General features: G+C 41.6%; 1 protein-coding gene across 4 annotated transcripts in view; it reads left to right on the top strand.

Annotated features, from left to right (window-relative positions):
- LARP4B (La ribonucleoprotein 4B) overlaps nt 1-19,282 on the top strand; it is a 113,136-nt gene that overhangs the window by 80,553 nt on the left and 13,301 nt on the right. For all 4 annotated transcript variants that reach the window (XM_074985033.1, XM_074985034.1, XM_074985031.1 and 1 more), the window contains 8 exons: nt 738-874; nt 1,321-1,424; nt 6,487-6,597; nt 7,125-7,178; nt 7,261-7,470; nt 14,615-14,721; nt 15,366-15,620; nt 17,157-17,202. In XM_074985033.1, the coding sequence (XP_074841134.1) occupies nt 738-874; nt 1,321-1,424; nt 6,487-6,597; nt 7,125-7,178; nt 7,261-7,470; nt 14,615-14,721; nt 15,366-15,620; nt 17,157-17,202 (1,024 nt within the window). The remainder of the gene's footprint in view (nt 1-737; nt 875-1,320; nt 1,425-6,486; nt 6,598-7,124; nt 7,179-7,260; nt 7,471-14,614; nt 14,722-15,365; nt 15,621-17,156; nt 17,203-19,282) is intronic.

The following is a 19,282-nucleotide window of genomic DNA, read 5'->3' on the forward strand; positions in this document are numbered from 1 at the left end:
ATAATACATAAATGGGACACTATAGAATAGTTATATAATGCCATTATCCCCAATATGTGACGAAATCTTTTTTTCCAAAAAAGTAGAAGTTTAATGGGAGAAAACAGCAGTACCAGAGGAAGTGATCCATAGAAAAATTCCAATGTGTAATCCTACTGATCTGTTCTGTAGCTCAGACAGAAACAATAGATTCAGTGCACAAGTTATTGGATCAGGTGCTCTTGGGTGTGTTGTGCAGGAGGTCAACCATGGTCACTTCCGGCCTTGGAAAAAAAAAATCTGAATATATAAAACATTCTCTGTCGTACTTCACTGTATTTTTGTATATTTAGAGTAAGGGGATAATGAAACCACTATGAAATAAAATCGAATAGTATTTGTAAGAGTGTTTCTTTAGTGGATGGTTTTGATATGTATTTGACTTAAAGTAAATAATTACTTTCATCGTACATTGTTACAAAACTAAGAGGAGATGATAACCCCCTGAAGTCCTGCGTTACTAAATCAACTTGTTTGAAATGGAACAGCAGAATATTGGTGCGGTGGTTCTGGTGAGAAAATGAGTGAAAATATTCTCTCTAGATAAAGAATGCTGTAGGAATTGGATACTACCTACTTTATGAAGATGGAATATAATGTCCCATGGTGGGGAATTCTTTGTCTTGTCAAAATCCTTTTTGCACGTGAAGAAATTTTAATGAAAAAAACAGATTAACCACTCTTTTTCCTTCCAACAGGGAGAATCTTGCCAGTGACATGTACCTTATATCACAGATGGACAGTGATCAGTATGTGCCAATAATGACCGTAGCAAACCTTGATCATGTCAAGAAACTCAGTACTGATATGGATTTAATTGTGGAAGTGCTGAGATGTACGTAAATGGTCCATTTCCAGAGCATTTTTCCCTGTATCTATTAAGTGCTTTAGGATATACTGAATACTAATATTTACAACTTAAATAAAACCATTCGGGCTATTGAATGTTAGTGAAAATTCAACCTTTCATCTAGTACTAGTGCATTCATATTTCAATGCCTCAGAATTTCATGGTTAATTGTGATTTTTATTAGATTAGATTTTGATTAGATTAGATTAAAAGTTTGTCTATACTACTAAACTCAGCATGGTTAAGATGGCTGGAACCTGTATACTTTGTTTACTTTATAACCCTTTACCCAGACAGGATTAAATTATGTTTTAAAACAGACCTATGTAAACAATACAGGCAGACCATAAGTCATCTTAGCACCTCTTTCAGAATGCAAAACTGCTACACTTACTGTTTGTTTTTCTAAATCCAGATTTTTTTTTTCTTAGCATTGCCTTTAGTCCAGGTGGATGAGAAGGGAGAGAAGGTCAGGCCAAATCAGAATCGTTGCATTGTGATTTTACGTGAAGTACCTGAATCTACGCCCATCGAAGTAAGGATTTTGTAGCTTCACCCTCTTGACTTGGGAACTAATGTCCTCCAGTTGATGGCAAGAATAAACAGGGATTTAATCTACTTTAAGTTGATTTATGAAATTTGTTAGCTTGATCTCTGGTGTTCTTTCTATGATTTTCAAGCCTCGTACTGTAAGAGGTGTGTGTGTGTGTGTGTCTGTGTTTTGGAATGAACTTGGGTAAAGAGCTTTTTAAAAAGCACTTAAACTGCTAAGCGCCATCGACACTACAGAGATCTTTTGAAAGAGAGCATCCATGCAGCCCCCGCTCCTTTGAAACAATGGACCAGGGATCGAAAAATCGGGTGCCATGAAAACTGCCCTTTTGAAAGGAGGACCCTGAGGAATGTCTATACGCTGTTGCTTTCGAAAGAAGGCCTTCTTCCACTCATTTCAGGAAGAACACTTTTTTGAAAGGAGAGCCACATTGTTCTGATTTACTTTCGAAAGAATGCTTTTTGTATCTAGACAGTCCACAGGATCTTTCAAAAACGCCCCCTTCATTCGCAGAATCTTTCAAAATAACTTGCTAGTTTTGACACAGCCCTACTGAGACCATACAGAAACTTTTATAAATAGGTTTAAATATAAAACAACTGTTGTAGGTGCCTTACTTTTTAGAGGCTTGTTTGGGGTTTTAGCAGATGATTATGCCTGCACAATATGATCAACATATTTCTCTGATGCACAGAAAGGTGTCTTCCTCAGCTTAGAATCTTCCTCCCTTAAAATACACTTGCATGACCACCTTCACCATGTGCTCTAGATTCTTTACTCTGTTGCAAAAGGATGAAATTGTGGAAAAAGACCACACTTTCAATACATATCTTTGAAGCAGTTTGGACTTGAGATGATAGAATATGGTGCAGCTGGTGGATCCATAACTACTAAAGTTTTGGGGATCAAGAAGGAGGGAGAAAAAAAATTTGCACGCATGGGGAAGTGTGGGAATTAAAATGTGCAAAAATTCATCTTGAAAGGAAAGAAATGGATTATATTACATAAGAACATAAGAATGGCCATACTGGGTCAGACCAAAGATCCATCTGCCAACAGCGGCCAATGCCGGTGCCCCAGAGAAGGAGAACAGAAGACAATGATCAAGTGATTTATCTCCTGCCATCCATCTCCTGCCCTTGTTATGAAGGCTAGGGCACCATACTTTATCCCTGGCTAATAGCCATTTATGGACCTAACCTGCAAAAATTTATCAAGCTCTTTTTTAAACCCTAATAGAGTCCTGGCCTTCACAGCCTCCTCGGGCAAGGAGTTCCACAGGTTGACTGTGCGCTGTGGGAAGAAAAATTTCCTTTTATTAGTTTTGAACCTACTACCCATCAATTTCATTTGGTGTCCCCTAGTTCTTTTATTATGGGAAAAGGTAAATAATTTTTCTATATTCACTTTCTCCACAGCATTCATGATTTTATATACCTCTATCATATCACCCCTCAATCACCTCTTTTCCAGACTGAAAAGTCCCAGTCTCTCTAGCCTCTCCCCATATGGGACCCGTTCCAAACCCCTAATCATCTTAGTCGCCCTTTTCTGAACCTTTTCTAATGCCAATATATCTCTTTTGAGGTGAGGAGACCACATCTGCACGCAGTACTCAAGATGTGGGCATACCATAGTTTTATATAGGGGAAGTATGATATCTTTTGTCTTATTATCGATCCCTTTTTTAATAATTCCTAACATCCTATTTGCTTTACTAACTGCCGCTGCACACTGTGTGGATGTCTTCAGAGAACTATCCGCTATAACTCCAAGATCCGTTTCCTGAACTGTCGTAGCTAAATTTGACCCCATCATGTTGTATGTGTAATTTGGGTTATTTTTTCCAATGTGCATTACCTTACACTTACCCACATTAAATTTCATTTGCCATTTTGCTGCCCAATCTCTGTTTGCTGAGATCTTTTTGTAGTTCTTCACAATCCCTTTTGGTTTTGACTGTCCTGAATAACTTCGTGTCATCTGCAAACTTTGCCACCTCACTGCTTACCTCATTTTCTAGATCATTGATGAACAAGTTGAACAGGATCGGTCCCAGGACTGACCCCTGGGGAACACCACTAGTTACCCCCCTCCATTGTGAAAATTTACCATTTCTTCCAACCCTTTGTTTGCTGTCTTTTAACCAATTCCCGATCCATGAAAGGATCTTTCCTCCTATCCCATGACCTCCTAATTTACATAAAAGCCTTTGGTGTGGGACCGTGTCAAAGGCTTTCTGGAAATCTAGGTATATTATGTCCACTGAGTGCCCCTTGTCCGCATGTTTATTAACCCCTTCAAAGAATTCTAATAGATTAGTTAGACACGACTTCCCTCTGCAGAAACCATGCTGACTTCTGCCCAACAATTTGTGCTCTTCTACGTGCCTTGCAATTTTATTTTTTACTATTGTTTCTACTAATTTGCCTGGTACCGATGTTAGACTTATCGGTCTATAAGTGCCAGGGTCTCCTCTAGAGCCTTTTTTAAATATTGGCGTTGTATTGGCCGTCTTCGAGTCATTGGGTACCGAAGCGGATTTAAAGGATAGGTTACAAACCACTGTTAACTCCGCAATTTCACATTTGAGTTCTTTCAGAACCCTTGGGTGAATACCGTCTGGTCCTGGAGACTTGTTACTATTCAGCTTATCAATTAACTCCAAAACCTCCTCTAATGTCACTTCCATATGGGAGAGTTCCTCAGATTTGTCACCTAAAAAGGCTGGCTCAGATTTAGGAACCTCTGTAACATCCTCAGCCGTGAAGACTGAAGCGAAGAAATCATTTAATCGCTCCGCAATGGCACTGTCTTCCTTGATTGCTCCTTTTATATCTTTATCGTCCAAGGGCCCCACTGCTTTTTTAGCGGGCTTCCTGCTTCTAATGTATTTAAAAAAACATTTTACTATCATTTTTTGAATTTTTGGTTAGCTGTTCCTCAAACTCTTTTTTGGCTTTTCTTACTACATTATGACACTTAATTTGGGAGTGTTTATGTTCCTTTCTATTTTCCTCACTAGGATTTGACTTCCACTTTTTAAAAGCTGCCCTTTGCTCTCACTGCCTTTTTAACATGGCTGTTAAGCCATAGTGGTTCTTTGTTAGGTCTCTTACTGTGTTTTTTTTTTTTTATTTGGGGGTATACATTTAAGTTGGGCCTCTAGTATGGTGTCTTTAAACAGTTTACATGCAGCTTCCAGGGATTTTAGTTTAGTTTCTGTTTAACTAGCTTCCTCATTTTAGTGTAATTCCCGTTTTTGAAATTAAATGCCAGAGTGTTTGACCCCTGCGGTGTTCTTCCCAACACAGGAATATTTAAAGTTGTTATATTGTGGTCACTATTTCCAAGCGGTCCAGTAACAGTTACCTCTTGGACCAGATCCTGCGTTCCAGTCAGGACTAGATCGAGAATTGACTCTCCCCTTGTGGATTCCTGTACTAGCTGCTCCAAGAAGCAGTCATTTAAGGCATCAAGAAATTTAATCTCTGAATCCCATCCTGAGGTGACATGTACCCAATCAATATGGGGATAATTGAAATCTCCTATTATTACTGTGTTTTTTATTGTGATAGCCTCTTTAATCTCCCTTAACATTTCAGCATCACTATCACTGTCCTGGTTAGGTGGTCGGTAATATATTCCTAATGCCATATTCATATTAGAGGAATGAATTGTTATCCATAATGATTCTATGGAACATTTTGATTCCTTCAGGATTTTTGGTTCATTTGATTCTATATTATCCTTCACATATAGTACCACTCCGCCACCCGCACGACCTGTTCTGTCTTTCCGATATAATTTATATCCCGGTATGATAGTGTCCCACTGATTGTCCTCATTCCACCATGTTTCTGTGATGCCTATTATGTCAGCTTCCTCCTTTTGATATGAGGTACTCCAGTTCACCCATCTTATTAGACAGACTCCTAGCATTAGTGTAAAAGCACGTTAAAAAACTACCACTATTTATATGTCCGCCTTTCACAGACGCCTTGGATTTTTTTATATGCAATTGTTTCACATCTGATCTTGCCCATATATTATTTCCCATGTTCCCTATCTGACTAACTTCTAGGGAATCCCTATCTATGGAGCCTCGTGTAAGAGAAGTCTCCGTCCGATCCACGTGCTCCCCCGCACCAATCAGCTTTCCCCCACCTCTTAGTTTAAAAACTGCTCTACGACCTTTTTAATGCTTAATGCCAGCAGTCTGGATCCACCTTGAAGGAAAATTGTACTAAGAAATAACAATGGACTTCAAAATAAAAAGGAGCATATAATTCTTTAACAATGACAAAAAGGAAAAAACTAAATTTAGCAACTCTTCCTTTCTATAATCCAGCTATTTTAACTTTCAGGGTGTTCGTGAAGTGAGGGATTTTATTTATGTACAAAGTTGTTACATACATATTTTCCATCTATCAACCATCCACTGGTTATGACGAGATGTATTGATCCTGGGGCTGTGTAGTGTATCTTCCTTGAATCCCAGCAAAAGAGTCATGTGACTCACTGGATTTAAAAATGACCAAGGCCTGTCAGAAGCTAAGTACATACCTAATGTAGCTTAAAAACAGCAGAAGCAAGAGTAGATGTAGTTGTATGTATTTTCTAACATAATGGAAAATTTTGTAGAAAGTCAGAGTCACATCATGGTTCTGGATGTTTGGCTTTTGAGCCTTTGAATAAAACAGGATAGGATATTCTGTACTTTAGGCAGTAGAATGTACAAATTCAAATTGAGAAGTTGCCAGAATCTGTTGTCTGAGGCCAGCATTTATTCTCAAATAAAAGCCCTCTAAGTAACTTTGTGCTTTGGCTTTTTAAATAGTAGTAAGAGCAACAATCTGTGTGTGGCCTTCATGTCTCTTTGTTAAAAGTAAAGGTTAAGCATTATTGCTGGTATTTTAAGCTTTCAGTTTTTTAGTCTAGCGTTGTTAGTTCTTGTCTCATTTCAGTAGTTCACATTCCAAGATCTACACTTCACAATGTCCTTTATTTTTTCCCCCATCCATTCCCACCAATCTTTTCTTAGGAGGTAGAAGCACTCTTCAGGGGAGATAATTTGCCGAAATTTATCAACTGTGAATTTGCCTACAATGACAATTGGTTTATTACATTTGAATCAGAAGCTGATGCACAACAGGTAACTTTATTTTTCCTCTGAGCTTAAATATTTTACATATCTTTAGAATGCTTACTCTAAAGCCGTCTGTCGAATGGCTATTAGAACACTCATGATCGGCATGTGTAAAAACCTGAGTGTATATGCATTTTTGTCAATATCTCAAGTCAAAGAAATACAGTAAAATATCCAGTTATTAATATCAGAAATCTGATAGTTAAATATAGGGTAGAGTTCTTACTGCTTATGTTAACATTCTGATTTCTTGTAAAATAACTTTTTATTGCATCATATCACCATTATTGGTAAATATATCTTGAAGCATCAAGCATTCAAAAGTAATCTGTATTGATTTAGACTTTTAAAAAGCTGTGTAATTTATCAAATGTAACATCAGTGACAGAAGAAATATATCTTGTCTTCATTTTTCAACTGGTGATACCTCAAATATAGCAGTAGTTCTTGGTCCACTAGAAGTTGTTGAATGCTAGCTGTGTTAATATTCACAATGACTACTGACAATTTTTTTAAAATGTCACTTTTAAAAGGCTTACAGATACCTTAGAGAAGAAGTGAAAACTTTTCAAGGAAAACCAATTAAGGTAGGTAAACTGGTTTGTACTATTTTATTTACTATTAACATAATACATAGATGTATTTAATTAATCTAAACCTGTCTTGCAGGCAAGGATAAAAGCAAAGGCAATAGCTATAAATACATTTTTGCCAAAGAATGGATATAGACCTTTGGATATGAACCTCTACACACAACAGCGTTATACAGCATCCTTTTATTTACCTCCAGTATATAGTCCCCAACAGCAGTTTCCTCTGTACAGCTTAATTGCCCCACAGACCTGGTCCACTACACACAGCTATCTTGATCCAACATTGGTGAGTGATTAAGAATATCAGAAGCATTTGTTTACAGCTGCAGCATGTGTAAGAGTGTTTAACATTTTACTTGAAGGATGGTGGGTGGCAGGTCACAATATAAATTCTGATCCTATGTGGTATGTGTTTTCTTGGAAGTGGGCATTGACATTTTTATATTTTGAAGTATGAGACCCTCTTCGACAGAGGCCTCTGGTTTCTTTTTTGTCAGAAAGGGAACTTCAGAAGTTACCTTCCTCTTGCTTTAAATTCACATCTTTTGTTGTTCTAAAAGTTAAGACACTTAAACTTCCTGTTTTGAGAAGTAGCATGAAATATTTTTTTAAAAGGTAGTCTTCACTATGCCGTGTACTTAAAAATCCGCATCAATATTCTGTGCAGAAGGTACTGAACAGGACTAGCTGAGAGAAGGTAATCTAGCACATTCACCTTGCAAAAGAAAAAATCTTGTATTTTAAACTAATATGCATGATCACCCTTTTCCACGTGTTCTGACAATTTCAAGCTACCATTTTGTTAATAATGGTTGATAATGTTTAAAATGCTGATTTTTAACAAAATCTTAACTACATCTTCTGTTGTCGAAACTAGCGGAAGCCTTTGGACTACGTTGCTACAATGCAGTCAAACTAGCTATCTGAGAGACCCCACAATCTATATATTTTATAGCAGTAGTTCCTAAACTTTTTGGCATCACACCCCATTTTTGATTTTTGAGAAACCCTCGTACCCCTGCCTCTTCTTTACCATCATCCAACCCCCTTTTAACCAAAAAAAAAAATCAATTTGTAATATAAACACAAACTGATATAAAAATGTTATTTAAAATTAAAAATAAGTATAGTTTTTCTTGGCACTTTGCGGGTACGTAGTGCAGCCCCAGCTGGCCAGCTGCCTGAGCCCTGGGCCAGCCACCAGTATTGTCTGTGCCAGCTACCTGTCCGCCTGAGCCCTGCGCTGCCAGAGCCACCCATCTGAGCCCCACGCCGCCAGGGCTAGTCACCTGCCTGCCCAACAGCTGCTGGGGCCAGCTGCCTGCCTGCCCACCCGAGCCCTGTGATGCCGGGGCTACCTACCCAAGCCCCACAAGCCAGCTACCCAAGCCCTGTGAGCCCCAACATCCAAGCTTCTTCCCTCCCCCAAAGCCAGGCACCACCAGTCCCCCCACTCTTTACCCCATTCCCCTCCCCCAAGCCAGGCATCCCCAGCCACCCATTTAAGCCTGTCCTCCTCCTCCTCCACCCCTCTGCAACCCACTCACTCACCTTTGTAGGAGGCAGCTAGCTCCATGTGGGTCTTTGCCAGCTGTGTGCTTTTTATAGGGGCTGTGCAGGGTTTCCCATGTCAAGTGGCAGGGGCTGAGAGCCAAAAGCAAAGGCCAGCTTTTTCTTCGAGTGGGGTGAATGGTGGGTGGGGGTCACCTTCTCCTCCCCCCCACCCACAGAATTTCTTCGTGTCCCCCAGTTCGGGAAACCATGTTCTGTAGCCTTCTCTCTGCTCCACTTAATCTTGAATCAGGATTTATGCCACAGTCCCTGTCATTACCAATCACAATTCCAGAGACACCAAATTCAGTGATGAATCCTCATCATGTATATAGTGAGAGAGAAGAATGTATGACTTATCACAATTACATTGACCGGCTGTGCTCTTGTGCTTGTTTTATGGCCAATTTTATTCATGTTTGCACCTTTTAGTGCATTTAGTGGCTAGGTTGTGTCATTGATTTGTGGGATCCAGGGTTGTCAGAGGTAGAACCAGCCTCCATCCCCCACACCTGTTTTTAATTGAAGTTTGGGGTGTGGGGGGGAGCTAGGATACTACTGTTATATTAGGAAGAGACATTTAGAAATCTTGGCAAAGGATGAAAGTCTCCTGAAATGAACTCCCTGAGTATTGAAAGGCAGGATAATTAGAAAGTTGTGGTGAACATGTTTGACACAAGGAAAGCTGCCAGAATCCTTTGCAGTTGGTGTTTAAAGGCAGCTAGAGAATGGGAAGGAGACTTGGTGGAATGCTCATTAATATGTGGAAACCCACATCCTTATTTAGCAATACCTACAAGTTAGGATGAGTTTGAGATGTGGGCAAATTAAGACTCAGTAATTGCACCATTTTCAAAGACTGTCACATTCTTGGTGTCCAACAGGATTGCTAGTTATAGCGCAGTAAATAAAAGCAAGTTCTGGGTTCCACTGCAATTGAAGGAAAAAACATTTTCTGAACGGGGGAAAAAAGAGAATCATAATGGTTTTTACAAGGACTCCTCCATGGAAAGTGCACTGATTAAGACTGTCTCTTAATAATTTGAATAACCTGGATTACATTTATTTACCTCACATTTCACTTAGTTGGAGCAGTAAAAAAATTTCACTGTCTGGTTTTTCAGAACTATTGCGCTGTTTTCTGCAGCATTTCTCTTACGAACCCTGTGGGAACGAGCACTTCAGCGCAAGCTTTTTTCCACTGATGCTTCCCTTGTGTTAGTAGTCCTTATAAAATCTTTAGGCTACATCTACACTACAGAGATCCTTCAGAAGAAGCCCTTCAGGAAGATCTCTTCTGAAAGAAATTCTTTCGAAAGAGTGCATCCACACAGAAAAGAGCAGATCAAAAGAGTGATCTGCTCTTTTGAAAAAGAGCATCCACACAGCCCCTGCTATTCCAAAAGAATGGGCCAGGGATCAAAAAATCAGGTCCCAGGAGTACTTCTCTTTCGAAAAAGAGGGCCTGTGGGGAGTCTGTACAGATTTTGTTTCGAAAGACACTTTCAAAAGGGGGCACTCTTCCTGAAATGGGAAAGGAGGAGTGATTTTTTTTTTTTGAAAGGAACACCACATTCTTTCAATTTACTTTTTGTATGTAGACACTCTGTGGGATCTTTCAAAAGAGGCCCCTTTGAAAGAACTTGCTACTGTAGATGCTACTTTAATTACCTAAAATTGAAGCCTAAAGAATTGGACAGTGTCCCTTTTAACCCTTCAACAGTCTGCTTACTGGAAAATTATTCTATATCAACAGTTGTAATTATTTCAGTTGTTTGAACCACTATACTAGGTATCTGGGTCGGGACTGGAAATTATGTAGATCTGAAGAAATGAGTTTGTCCCACAAAAGCTCATCACCTAATAAATCATTTTGTTAGTCTTTAAACTGCTATATGACTGCTGTTTTTTATTTTTGTTTTGTTTTGTTTTCTTCCAAAGCTGAATGACTTCATTTTGTTCCTACATACATCTCTTCTGTCTGGCTCTTCACTCCTGGAACCCTCTTCTGGGCCGTGTCTGCCAGGCATCCATCCTTGCCTAAAATGTTTGTCTCAGAATTCACTTATTTCGTGCAGTTAACACATTAATCTTCCTTGGCTGTGGCCACAGTAGCAGGTCATTTCAAAAATTACTTTGAAATGAGGTGCAATTTCTAAATGGGCAGGAGAGCTACTACACAGCAATTGCTCATTTCAAAATTAATTTCTCAATTAAAAGGTGTTCATTTCGAAATTGTTCCACTCCCATTTTGGGAATAATGCCTCCTTGCAATGTTAATTGTGAAATGAAATATGTATAGCTGCTCCCTGGCTGCTATTTTGAAATTAAAAGTCCTCCACAGAGCTGGCCCCTCCACCAACAGCCAGAGCTCTATGGCTGTCAGCTGCAGGTGCCTTAAAGCTGCAGAGGGACACACAAACCCCATACAGGAGTCTGAGCGTGTGCTGGCAGGTGTAGGAGCATGAGGTGGCCAGACGACACTCCCTCGCACGCCCAGAAGGTGACACCCCACTGTGCCAGTCCGATTGCTAGTAGCCAAGCCCCCCAGGATCCCCATGGAGGCAAGGCGTCCAAGCGCCAGGGCTCTGGGCAGCCCCCCAAAAGGAGGGCAACCCTCTGTCTGGAAGCTGAAGTCCAGGACCTTCTGGCTGTCTGGGGGAAAGAGGACATCCTGCTCAGGACAGAGGAGAAATGCGGATGCCTTCATCCACCTCACCAGCAGCCTCGCCGCAAGGGGCCACCTCTCCGGACCCTGACGAGGTCTGCTCCAAAGTCAAAGAGCTGCAGCAGGGCTATGCCTGAGTAAGGGACTCGGCCAGGCAGTCAGGGAAAGCACCGGCCAGCTGCCCCTACTTCAGGGAGCTTCACCAGCTGCTGGGACCTAGGGAGGCTGCACCCCCTGAAGACTCTGGACATGGTGGAGACAGAGGGGTAGGGCAGGGAGCCCCAGCCAGGACCCTCGATGCCCCCCCACCTACAGCAGGCCCTGAAGTACCTGTTGGCACCAGGGACAGCGACGGTGGGAGCGAGGGACCACTGTGCATGGCTGAGCCCTCGAAGGGCCTTAGCCAGACTACCTCCACCCAGGCCTCCCCTTAACCACCTGAGGAACTCTCAAGTAGGACCAGGCATGGGGTGCCCTGGTCATGCGGGGGAGGGGGCAGTCCCCAATGCAGCCAGTATGGGCCAGGGCACATGGGCCAGGGATGGCTGTTGTCATTGCTTTGGGGGGGGGGGGGGGGGGCTGCTGCTGCATGGGGCCATAGCCTGCCATGAGGGTCAGAAGCCCAGGAGGGCTGGGGCAGCCACTCTAATGGCCCCATGTTGATGGACCCTACAGAAGACAGGCCACCCCAGAAGACCCTCACCACAAGCAGGTTGAGATGGCGGTGGGGACAAGGCCACTGGCCCACAGTACCCGGGCTCATGACTGATGGGGCACCACCTTTTCGCCTTATGTCTTCACAGCCTCGGCATCTGCCAGCCCCCCCAGACGTGCCCAGGAGCCCCGCAGCAGCAGGGGAGGGTGAAGGGGTGACAACTCCCCAGACTGGGCACCTGGGACCAGGTGGCTGGGTATCTCGACACCCTGGCCCAGGCTGTCGCCAACCACCTGGCCCAGCTGTCAGCCCCATGGATGGCCTTTCCCGCAGCACCCCCCTCTGCCCCAGCCCCCCTTCCTTTCCAGACCCCTTCTCTTCCTCACTTCTCCCCTGCTCCTCAGCCCCCTTGCACCCCTTCTGCCCCCCCCCCCCTTGCGGCTTTGCTGCCAGCCAACATGACCCCTGCCAAGCAGTGGGAGTTGGCGCACTGGCTGTGGGCAGACGAGCCCTGCCTGTTCGTGACTCCCCCCCATCCTCCCCACGAGTCCAAGCCCTTAGATACCCCAGTCCAGCCCTACCTCCCGGTTCTGTCTTTCCTATCCCAGCCCCACCGTGGTCCCCAGACCCGAGGCGGTCGCAGCTCCAGGGGCTGTTGTGGCTCCTGACCAGCCCCTCCCCCCGCCCGCCCAGTAAATAGTCCCATGTTCTTTGAGTTCCAAAAATAGCAGTTGAATTTATTGAACAGTGCTATGTGTCCTGCCTTGGGTGGGGATGGCGGGGGTGCTGGTGAGGCAGGGGTGAGAACCCGGGTGCCTTACCTCAAGGAGGATGACCCCGACAGTGGCCTTCCCCACCCCGAATTGGTGGTCAAGTGAGTGGTTGCTGCCCGGGGTGGCCAGCTTCCACAGAGCGATGGCCACTTGTTTCTCTAGGGGGAGCGCAGGCCACATGTGGGTGTTCTGGTGGCGAAGTACTGGTGCCAGCCAATGGCAGAGCACCATGAAGGTGGCCTGAGTCATCTGGAAGTTGCGGAGCCACTGGTCATTGTCCCACTCTCCAAGGAGGATGTTGTCTCACCATTCCCCACTGGTGGGGTACTGCCATAGGCGACGGCGGGTCTGGAATAGGGGGTGCGCCGGATGCATCATGGCGGGGGCTTGCAGGAAGTTGCCGACGTGTCGGGCAGCATGTAGCCTCATACGGCATGCTGGCAGGGTGCCATCAGGCTGACCACGATGTCCAAGGTGTCCCAGTCAGTGAAGTGCTGCGGGTCCATGGCAGTCAGTGGTGTGGTGGCTAACCAAGGCTCTGCCGAGTGCTGTGCTGGAGGTCGTGTGCTGCAAGCAGCCAGGGCCTTCAGTATGTGCATAGGGGATGTGTTTGGGAGGAGCCCTTTAAGGGGTTGGCTCGCCCGTGCTCCAGGAAGGGCTTGTCGGCCATTCGATCCTGCCCTCCCCATTTCCTGCCTTGTTGTTTTGAAATGAAGCCGTAGCTGCTCCATTTTGAAATGACTGGGAGTCTTTTCGAGACCCGCATTTCGTGTGTAGTCGCTTCCATGGCACTTATTTTGAAATAATGGATAGGGATAAGCTATTTCGATGTCACTCTCTATGTGGCCACAGCCCTTGAGTTATCTTTAAATCCAAACCCAGTAAGGGGGAAGCTCCTAATCTTCGTGAATTAGTAACTTAAGCTTGTTACTGTAGTCCTCTTCCTATCATAGCTTGATGTTGCATTATTGCCTGTTGTCATGCTGTAAATTCTTTGGGACAGGGACACTGTTTACTAGTCTATAAAGCTCCATGCATGCTATGATGTTGTCAAATACATGAAACGTATCTTAGAAAACATAAGGAAGAAAATTGGATCAATATTAAAAATAACTAGAGACAATGGTAAAAATTCTTTTGACTCTGTATTATGGCTGTTTATATGACTCCTTTTTACATGAGTTTTTTGTCATGCATGTGCAAAAAGTCCTCGACATGTAATCTTAAACTGTTTTAAAAATGGAAAAAGAAATCCTTTTGTGGATAGTGTCCTCCATAAAATGACATGGGATATACTTTAGCCATACAAAACAAGCGAGGGGAGGCTAGATCTGTGAAAGAGGGCTGGCAGCAGACTTCCCCAGGCCCTGGGCAGTGGGGCTGGGGGTTAGCTGTGAGCCCTTCAGAATGAGTGGCGCCTTGGGTAGAAAAACCAGTGCAGGAGCAGTCAGCCCTCAGTGCCACCCTGACAGTGCTATGCAGAGCTCCAGCAGCTATTTGAAGTGCCTGGAGCCCAAAACTATTTAAATCACCAGGCCTCAGGGCATCTGTCCCGCCCCTTACTCCCAGTCACCAGCAGCCTTGATCTGAAATGAAGGGAAATGACCACCAACCCTATACTTTAAAGGCTAGCATAATTGCTATTTTGACAAACCCATGAGGTGATCAAGACAGTTAGTATAAACAAGTATTTAATTTTCCACTTTTATGATCACCATTGATTTTTGGTCCTACAGTATGTAATTGGCAAATTTATATCTAAACCATGTTTTTTATTCTCAAGGTAACGCCATTTCCCAATACTGGATTTATCAATGGATTTACCTCACCAACCTTCAAACCCGCTGCTTCTCCATTGACTTCACTCAGACAGTATCCTCCCAGAAGCAGGCAAGTTTGATCAAATCTAAAACATTTACAATTTATTTTTTAAAATTACCTGTATTCCAGAACTTGTGCATGTTTTTCTCCATAGCATACGAAAACTTTTATTTTGTAAAGGGCACACTAAATTGAACTAGTGTAAGATGAAATGTAGCCAGATGGCAATTACAGATATCAATATAAAAGCACCTTGATATTAAAAGTAGTTCACAGCTATGAGGCAGCAGTGCAATCACTCTTTTATGTACATGGTCAGAGTTTGGCTTCATTTTTCTGTCCCAAGTTACCATTAAAAATTCATCTTTCTGTAATGCAAATTAGTAAAATGACTTTTCTGGATTGGTTGTCACCTCAGAAAAGTCATTCCAAATAGCGTATTCTCTGAGCTGAAGTCCTTGATTCCAGTTGCACTATTTGAAATGCAATTATCGGCAAATTTATTCATGTTACATATTTAAGTTTAGAATAGTGTTAGTCAAGCACTAAGTTAAAAGAGATGTTCAAAGATTTAATTTTGCTAAAAATACTGTGTGTGTATCCAAATGAAAATCCATCTCTCTAGGATCAATGTATAGGGATTATATAAGTATACAACAAAGTGCAAAGCAGTTCACAATACCACTTAAATACCATGTGTTCGTGATTTGTAGGAATCCTAGTAAATCACACCTACGGCACACCATACCTAATGCAGAAAGGGGACCTGGGCTTCTAGACAGTCCTACAATATTCAACTTTTCTGCTGATCGTTTAACTAATGGTGTCAGGAGTCCACAGACAAGGCAGCCAGCGCAAAACAGGACACGGATGCAAAATACTACTACAACTTATACCAAGAGGGATGTAGGAACTGGGCGAATGGAACAGACAAATATTGACTCTTCCCCTGGCTTAGGAAGAGGAAGGTGAGTGTTTAACAGCTGTTTATACAGATACTCTGTGCTGTGTTCTGCTTCTGAGTATTTGTGTACACGGGAGTAAAGATGCTGAAAAACAGGAATAGCATTAAAAAGCAGCTAGGGCAGTGTTGAACTGTAGTTATGTCCCTTCAATATAATTATGACTCCGAGGCATTTTCTCTGAATTGTTCAGTTGATTAAATAGTAGCTGTTAACTTATTGCAGCTGTAGAAGGCTAATGTTCTAACCTCTGTCACCTTAGAGAGCTTTCTTGTTCATTTTTGATTTTGTACCAAAATCATCCACTTTCTAAAACTATGAAGTATTATGAAGGTTATAGAATTGTTAGGAAATATTATTTAAATGGTTCATAGGCATTCTTAAGCGAATGTTTTTAAAATGGCACTGTCAGTGGGTCCTGTTTTGTTGTATGTTCAGCTGTAGCTCTTTGCACTTGGGTGAATTACCTACAGTAGTAGACTAAGGATGTGAGTTGGAGTGTATCCCTGCTAACACGTAATGTAGTTAACTAACTTTAAGTGGCAGGACTAAATCATGGTTTCACTTATACCTGTTTAACTCCAAGACAATGGAGTTGCATAAGAGGGCACGTTCTGGACTGTTACTTATTGTGCTGTAAGTGAAAAAATCCAGCCCTACGCTTTGGTTCCTAGAAAAACTTTACAGGGCTCAGGCTTAGTGAAGCAGTTTTTAATTAGAAATGGAACAGATCTGATATTGAAGCTATTGCGATGCAAACTTAAAGCTATACTGCCATTTTTAATCACATTTTTAGGATTGAATTTTGAAGTAAGATTGGGGTGGGGAAGTAGCTATCACTTGATCAGTTGAATTATGATTTTTTCTGAAAGTTGAAGTCCAATTTTACCTTGTTTTTTCACTAAATAAAAATGAGTAGTTACATGTGAAAGTAAGAATTCCTATATTATCATACAAATGAAAGAAATAACTTGGATATGAAGCTTGTTTACATTATGATGGTTTTAGCATTGGATAAAAAAATAGGATATTTCTGAATGAGTTTCTGTTGTTTTTTTTTTTCTTAATACATAGACATTATATTACAAAGCATCACCAGTTCTGTTACCATTCTCTTTTTTGGAAAGGCTTGTAAAGAGAAGATGAAGATAAAATAAATGTTTCTGCAAATAAGCTATGTTTTAAAGTTTCACCCAGAGCTAAGTCACTTCCTACATTGAGTAAAAATTATTCAGCCCATGTTTACTGAAGAGTTTTGGGGTATCCCTGATACTTCCTGGTCATTTTAAGAAGAACTGTACTTCTGTACATGGGAATGTTTTTTAAATGAGTAGTTTGCCATGTCTAAACGTTGCCTCTATTCTAGTATGAACTTTTCTTCAATCATGTTTACTCTTTAATTCTTACTACTCACTGTCTCTGAAATAATTGTCTAGTAAGTGTCTAGAATGAAGGTGACTAATAAGGTAATTCAAAAACAGATTATTTCTATATCCTGTCTAGGAAAAGTTCTGATGTTGACTGTTACGTTCTCTCTTGTAGGAAAAATTCATATGGCTATCGAAAGAAAAGAGAGGACAAGTTTACGGTGAGTTTGATCATAATTAAATCTGAATGAAATATGTGTAACAAAAAAGAAGGGATTTCAAGATTGCCATGAAGAATTGGCTTAAATAAGATGTTATGCAAGAAAATATACCTTGTAATGGTAAACTGAAAATAACTGCCTGTTTTGTTAAGGAATGTACATCTATAGCCACATTAGAATATACCACATACAATAGCTGGGTCATCATGCAGATGGGCTTTTTAAATAAGTCAGTCATTCTTAAGACTTGTGGTGATACTTCAACTGAATGCCTGCATATTTAAACTTGCTGTTGAGTTAAGTACATAAAAGGATTCCTTGGGGTCCAGGCATACCTTATTTGGAACTTGAACATCACTAATGCCTGATAAATAGAATTAATGAATTAGATATTTTACAGTGAATTCATATGCAGTATCAATGGTATAACAGAAACATCTATTAATAAGGTTAGAGCTCTAATTGTATTATGTTTCAGCTCTAAAACCATCTTTGAAAAGAAGCCTGTAAGGTGCTTCTAAAGATGGCAGGGGACATAATGAGATGGATTTGAGCGAACACCACACCAAAAACCAAACCCCTTGATTTCAGACACCAGTGAAATCCTTTTTTGTTGGGTGGTGTATGTAGATCGCAACTGTACTCAAACACTGAAGGAGTGGGTCTTGACGGTAGCCAGCACTAACAGTACTGCAGTTTACCAAAAATAGTGCTGTTTGATCTGTGACTTAATAAAACTTTAATTTTAGGCATAAGTAAAATATCAGAGTTGCAGTTTGAAAAGCTTGAGCTTACAACCAAAAAAAAAACTTTATAATCAGTATCTGTAATTCTGTTGTTGGACCTGGCATTTGATTTAACTTTACCGACAACTGTTCCCTTCGTTCTCTTGTTTAAATCTTCATACCCCATTGGTATACAGTTAAAATAGTTTCTTAATAGATGGTAGTGAAAATTCATAGTCATTTTTTTCTTCAGTAAAAGAGAACGGGCTCAGCTGCCATTCAGCTGATTTTATTCTTTTAGGCAACCAAATGTGCAGTGGTCTTGGATTGCCCATAAGGTCCTTGTTGCTTTCATTTATTTTCTGTCCTTTCAATTGCTACTTTCACTTTTAGGTTGACTGGTTAATATGAGTTGGTTTAGTTGGAAGAACAAAGAAGTGGTACTCGCTCCTGAGGCACACATGCTGTCGGAACAAACTCAGGAGCAGGAAAGCCACCTCATTGCCCCTGCTCATAGAAATGACTTTTCAGGCTCAGTTGACTGACTCTCCAGTCTTTGCCTTTTATCAACCAGTGCTGTACCACTGTCAGTGTATATTTGTCCTGCTTATATGCAGTCAGCTGCATGCTAATATCCTGCAAGCTTCTAGGAAAAAAAAAATTAAATACATTAAAAAGGTAGCTGCTCCTTTGACCCTACTGCTTTGGCATCAGAAGACTTGATTGACTCTGCTGGACTCTTGGATGCTGCATTGCCAGTGCTTTAATCCTGGAATCTGTGGAGACCTTGGGTTGCCTTCATCTAGGAAGCATAGTAGGCAATTTATTTTACATTTTAGATGCAGTAACAATGTTATAACTGGACCATGTATTAAAATGAGGCAGAACTCTGACCGTAGTACATTTCAGCTCTAAAAACAACTTTCAAGAGAGAGCATTGTAGGTACTTCTAAATTTGGAATGAGTTGAAATGAGACAGCTTTCACAGAGTGCACCACAGGAAAAAAAACAAGTCTCCTGACTTCTGACACTTGTGAAATCCTTATGAGGGTTGGTGTATGAGCAGAGTGATGTTATCCTATTGTTATAAGAATGCCAGTTGCTCTGAAGTTGCTCATGTTCAGTACTGTACCTCAGCATATAGACATTGCCAGCTGCAAGGCAATGGTAGCATATGTTTCACATGCTTTCACCAGACAAACTTCAGCCTTGCTATGTTCACCCAGCTCGCCACACGTATCCAAAGACTATTTCTTATTAAATGAAAAAAAGTACTGTGCTGCCCTGATGCTATCTGTCTCAGACATCGGCCATTCATGTCTTTCCTTAAACGTCTACAGATTTTCCTTAGTTGG

The sequence above is a fragment of the Carettochelys insculpta genome, chromosome 2, assembly GCF_033958435.1.
Source record: "Carettochelys insculpta isolate YL-2023 chromosome 2, ASM3395843v1, whole genome shotgun sequence".
Taxonomy (NCBI): domain Eukaryota; kingdom Metazoa; phylum Chordata; order Testudines; family Carettochelyidae; genus Carettochelys; species Carettochelys insculpta.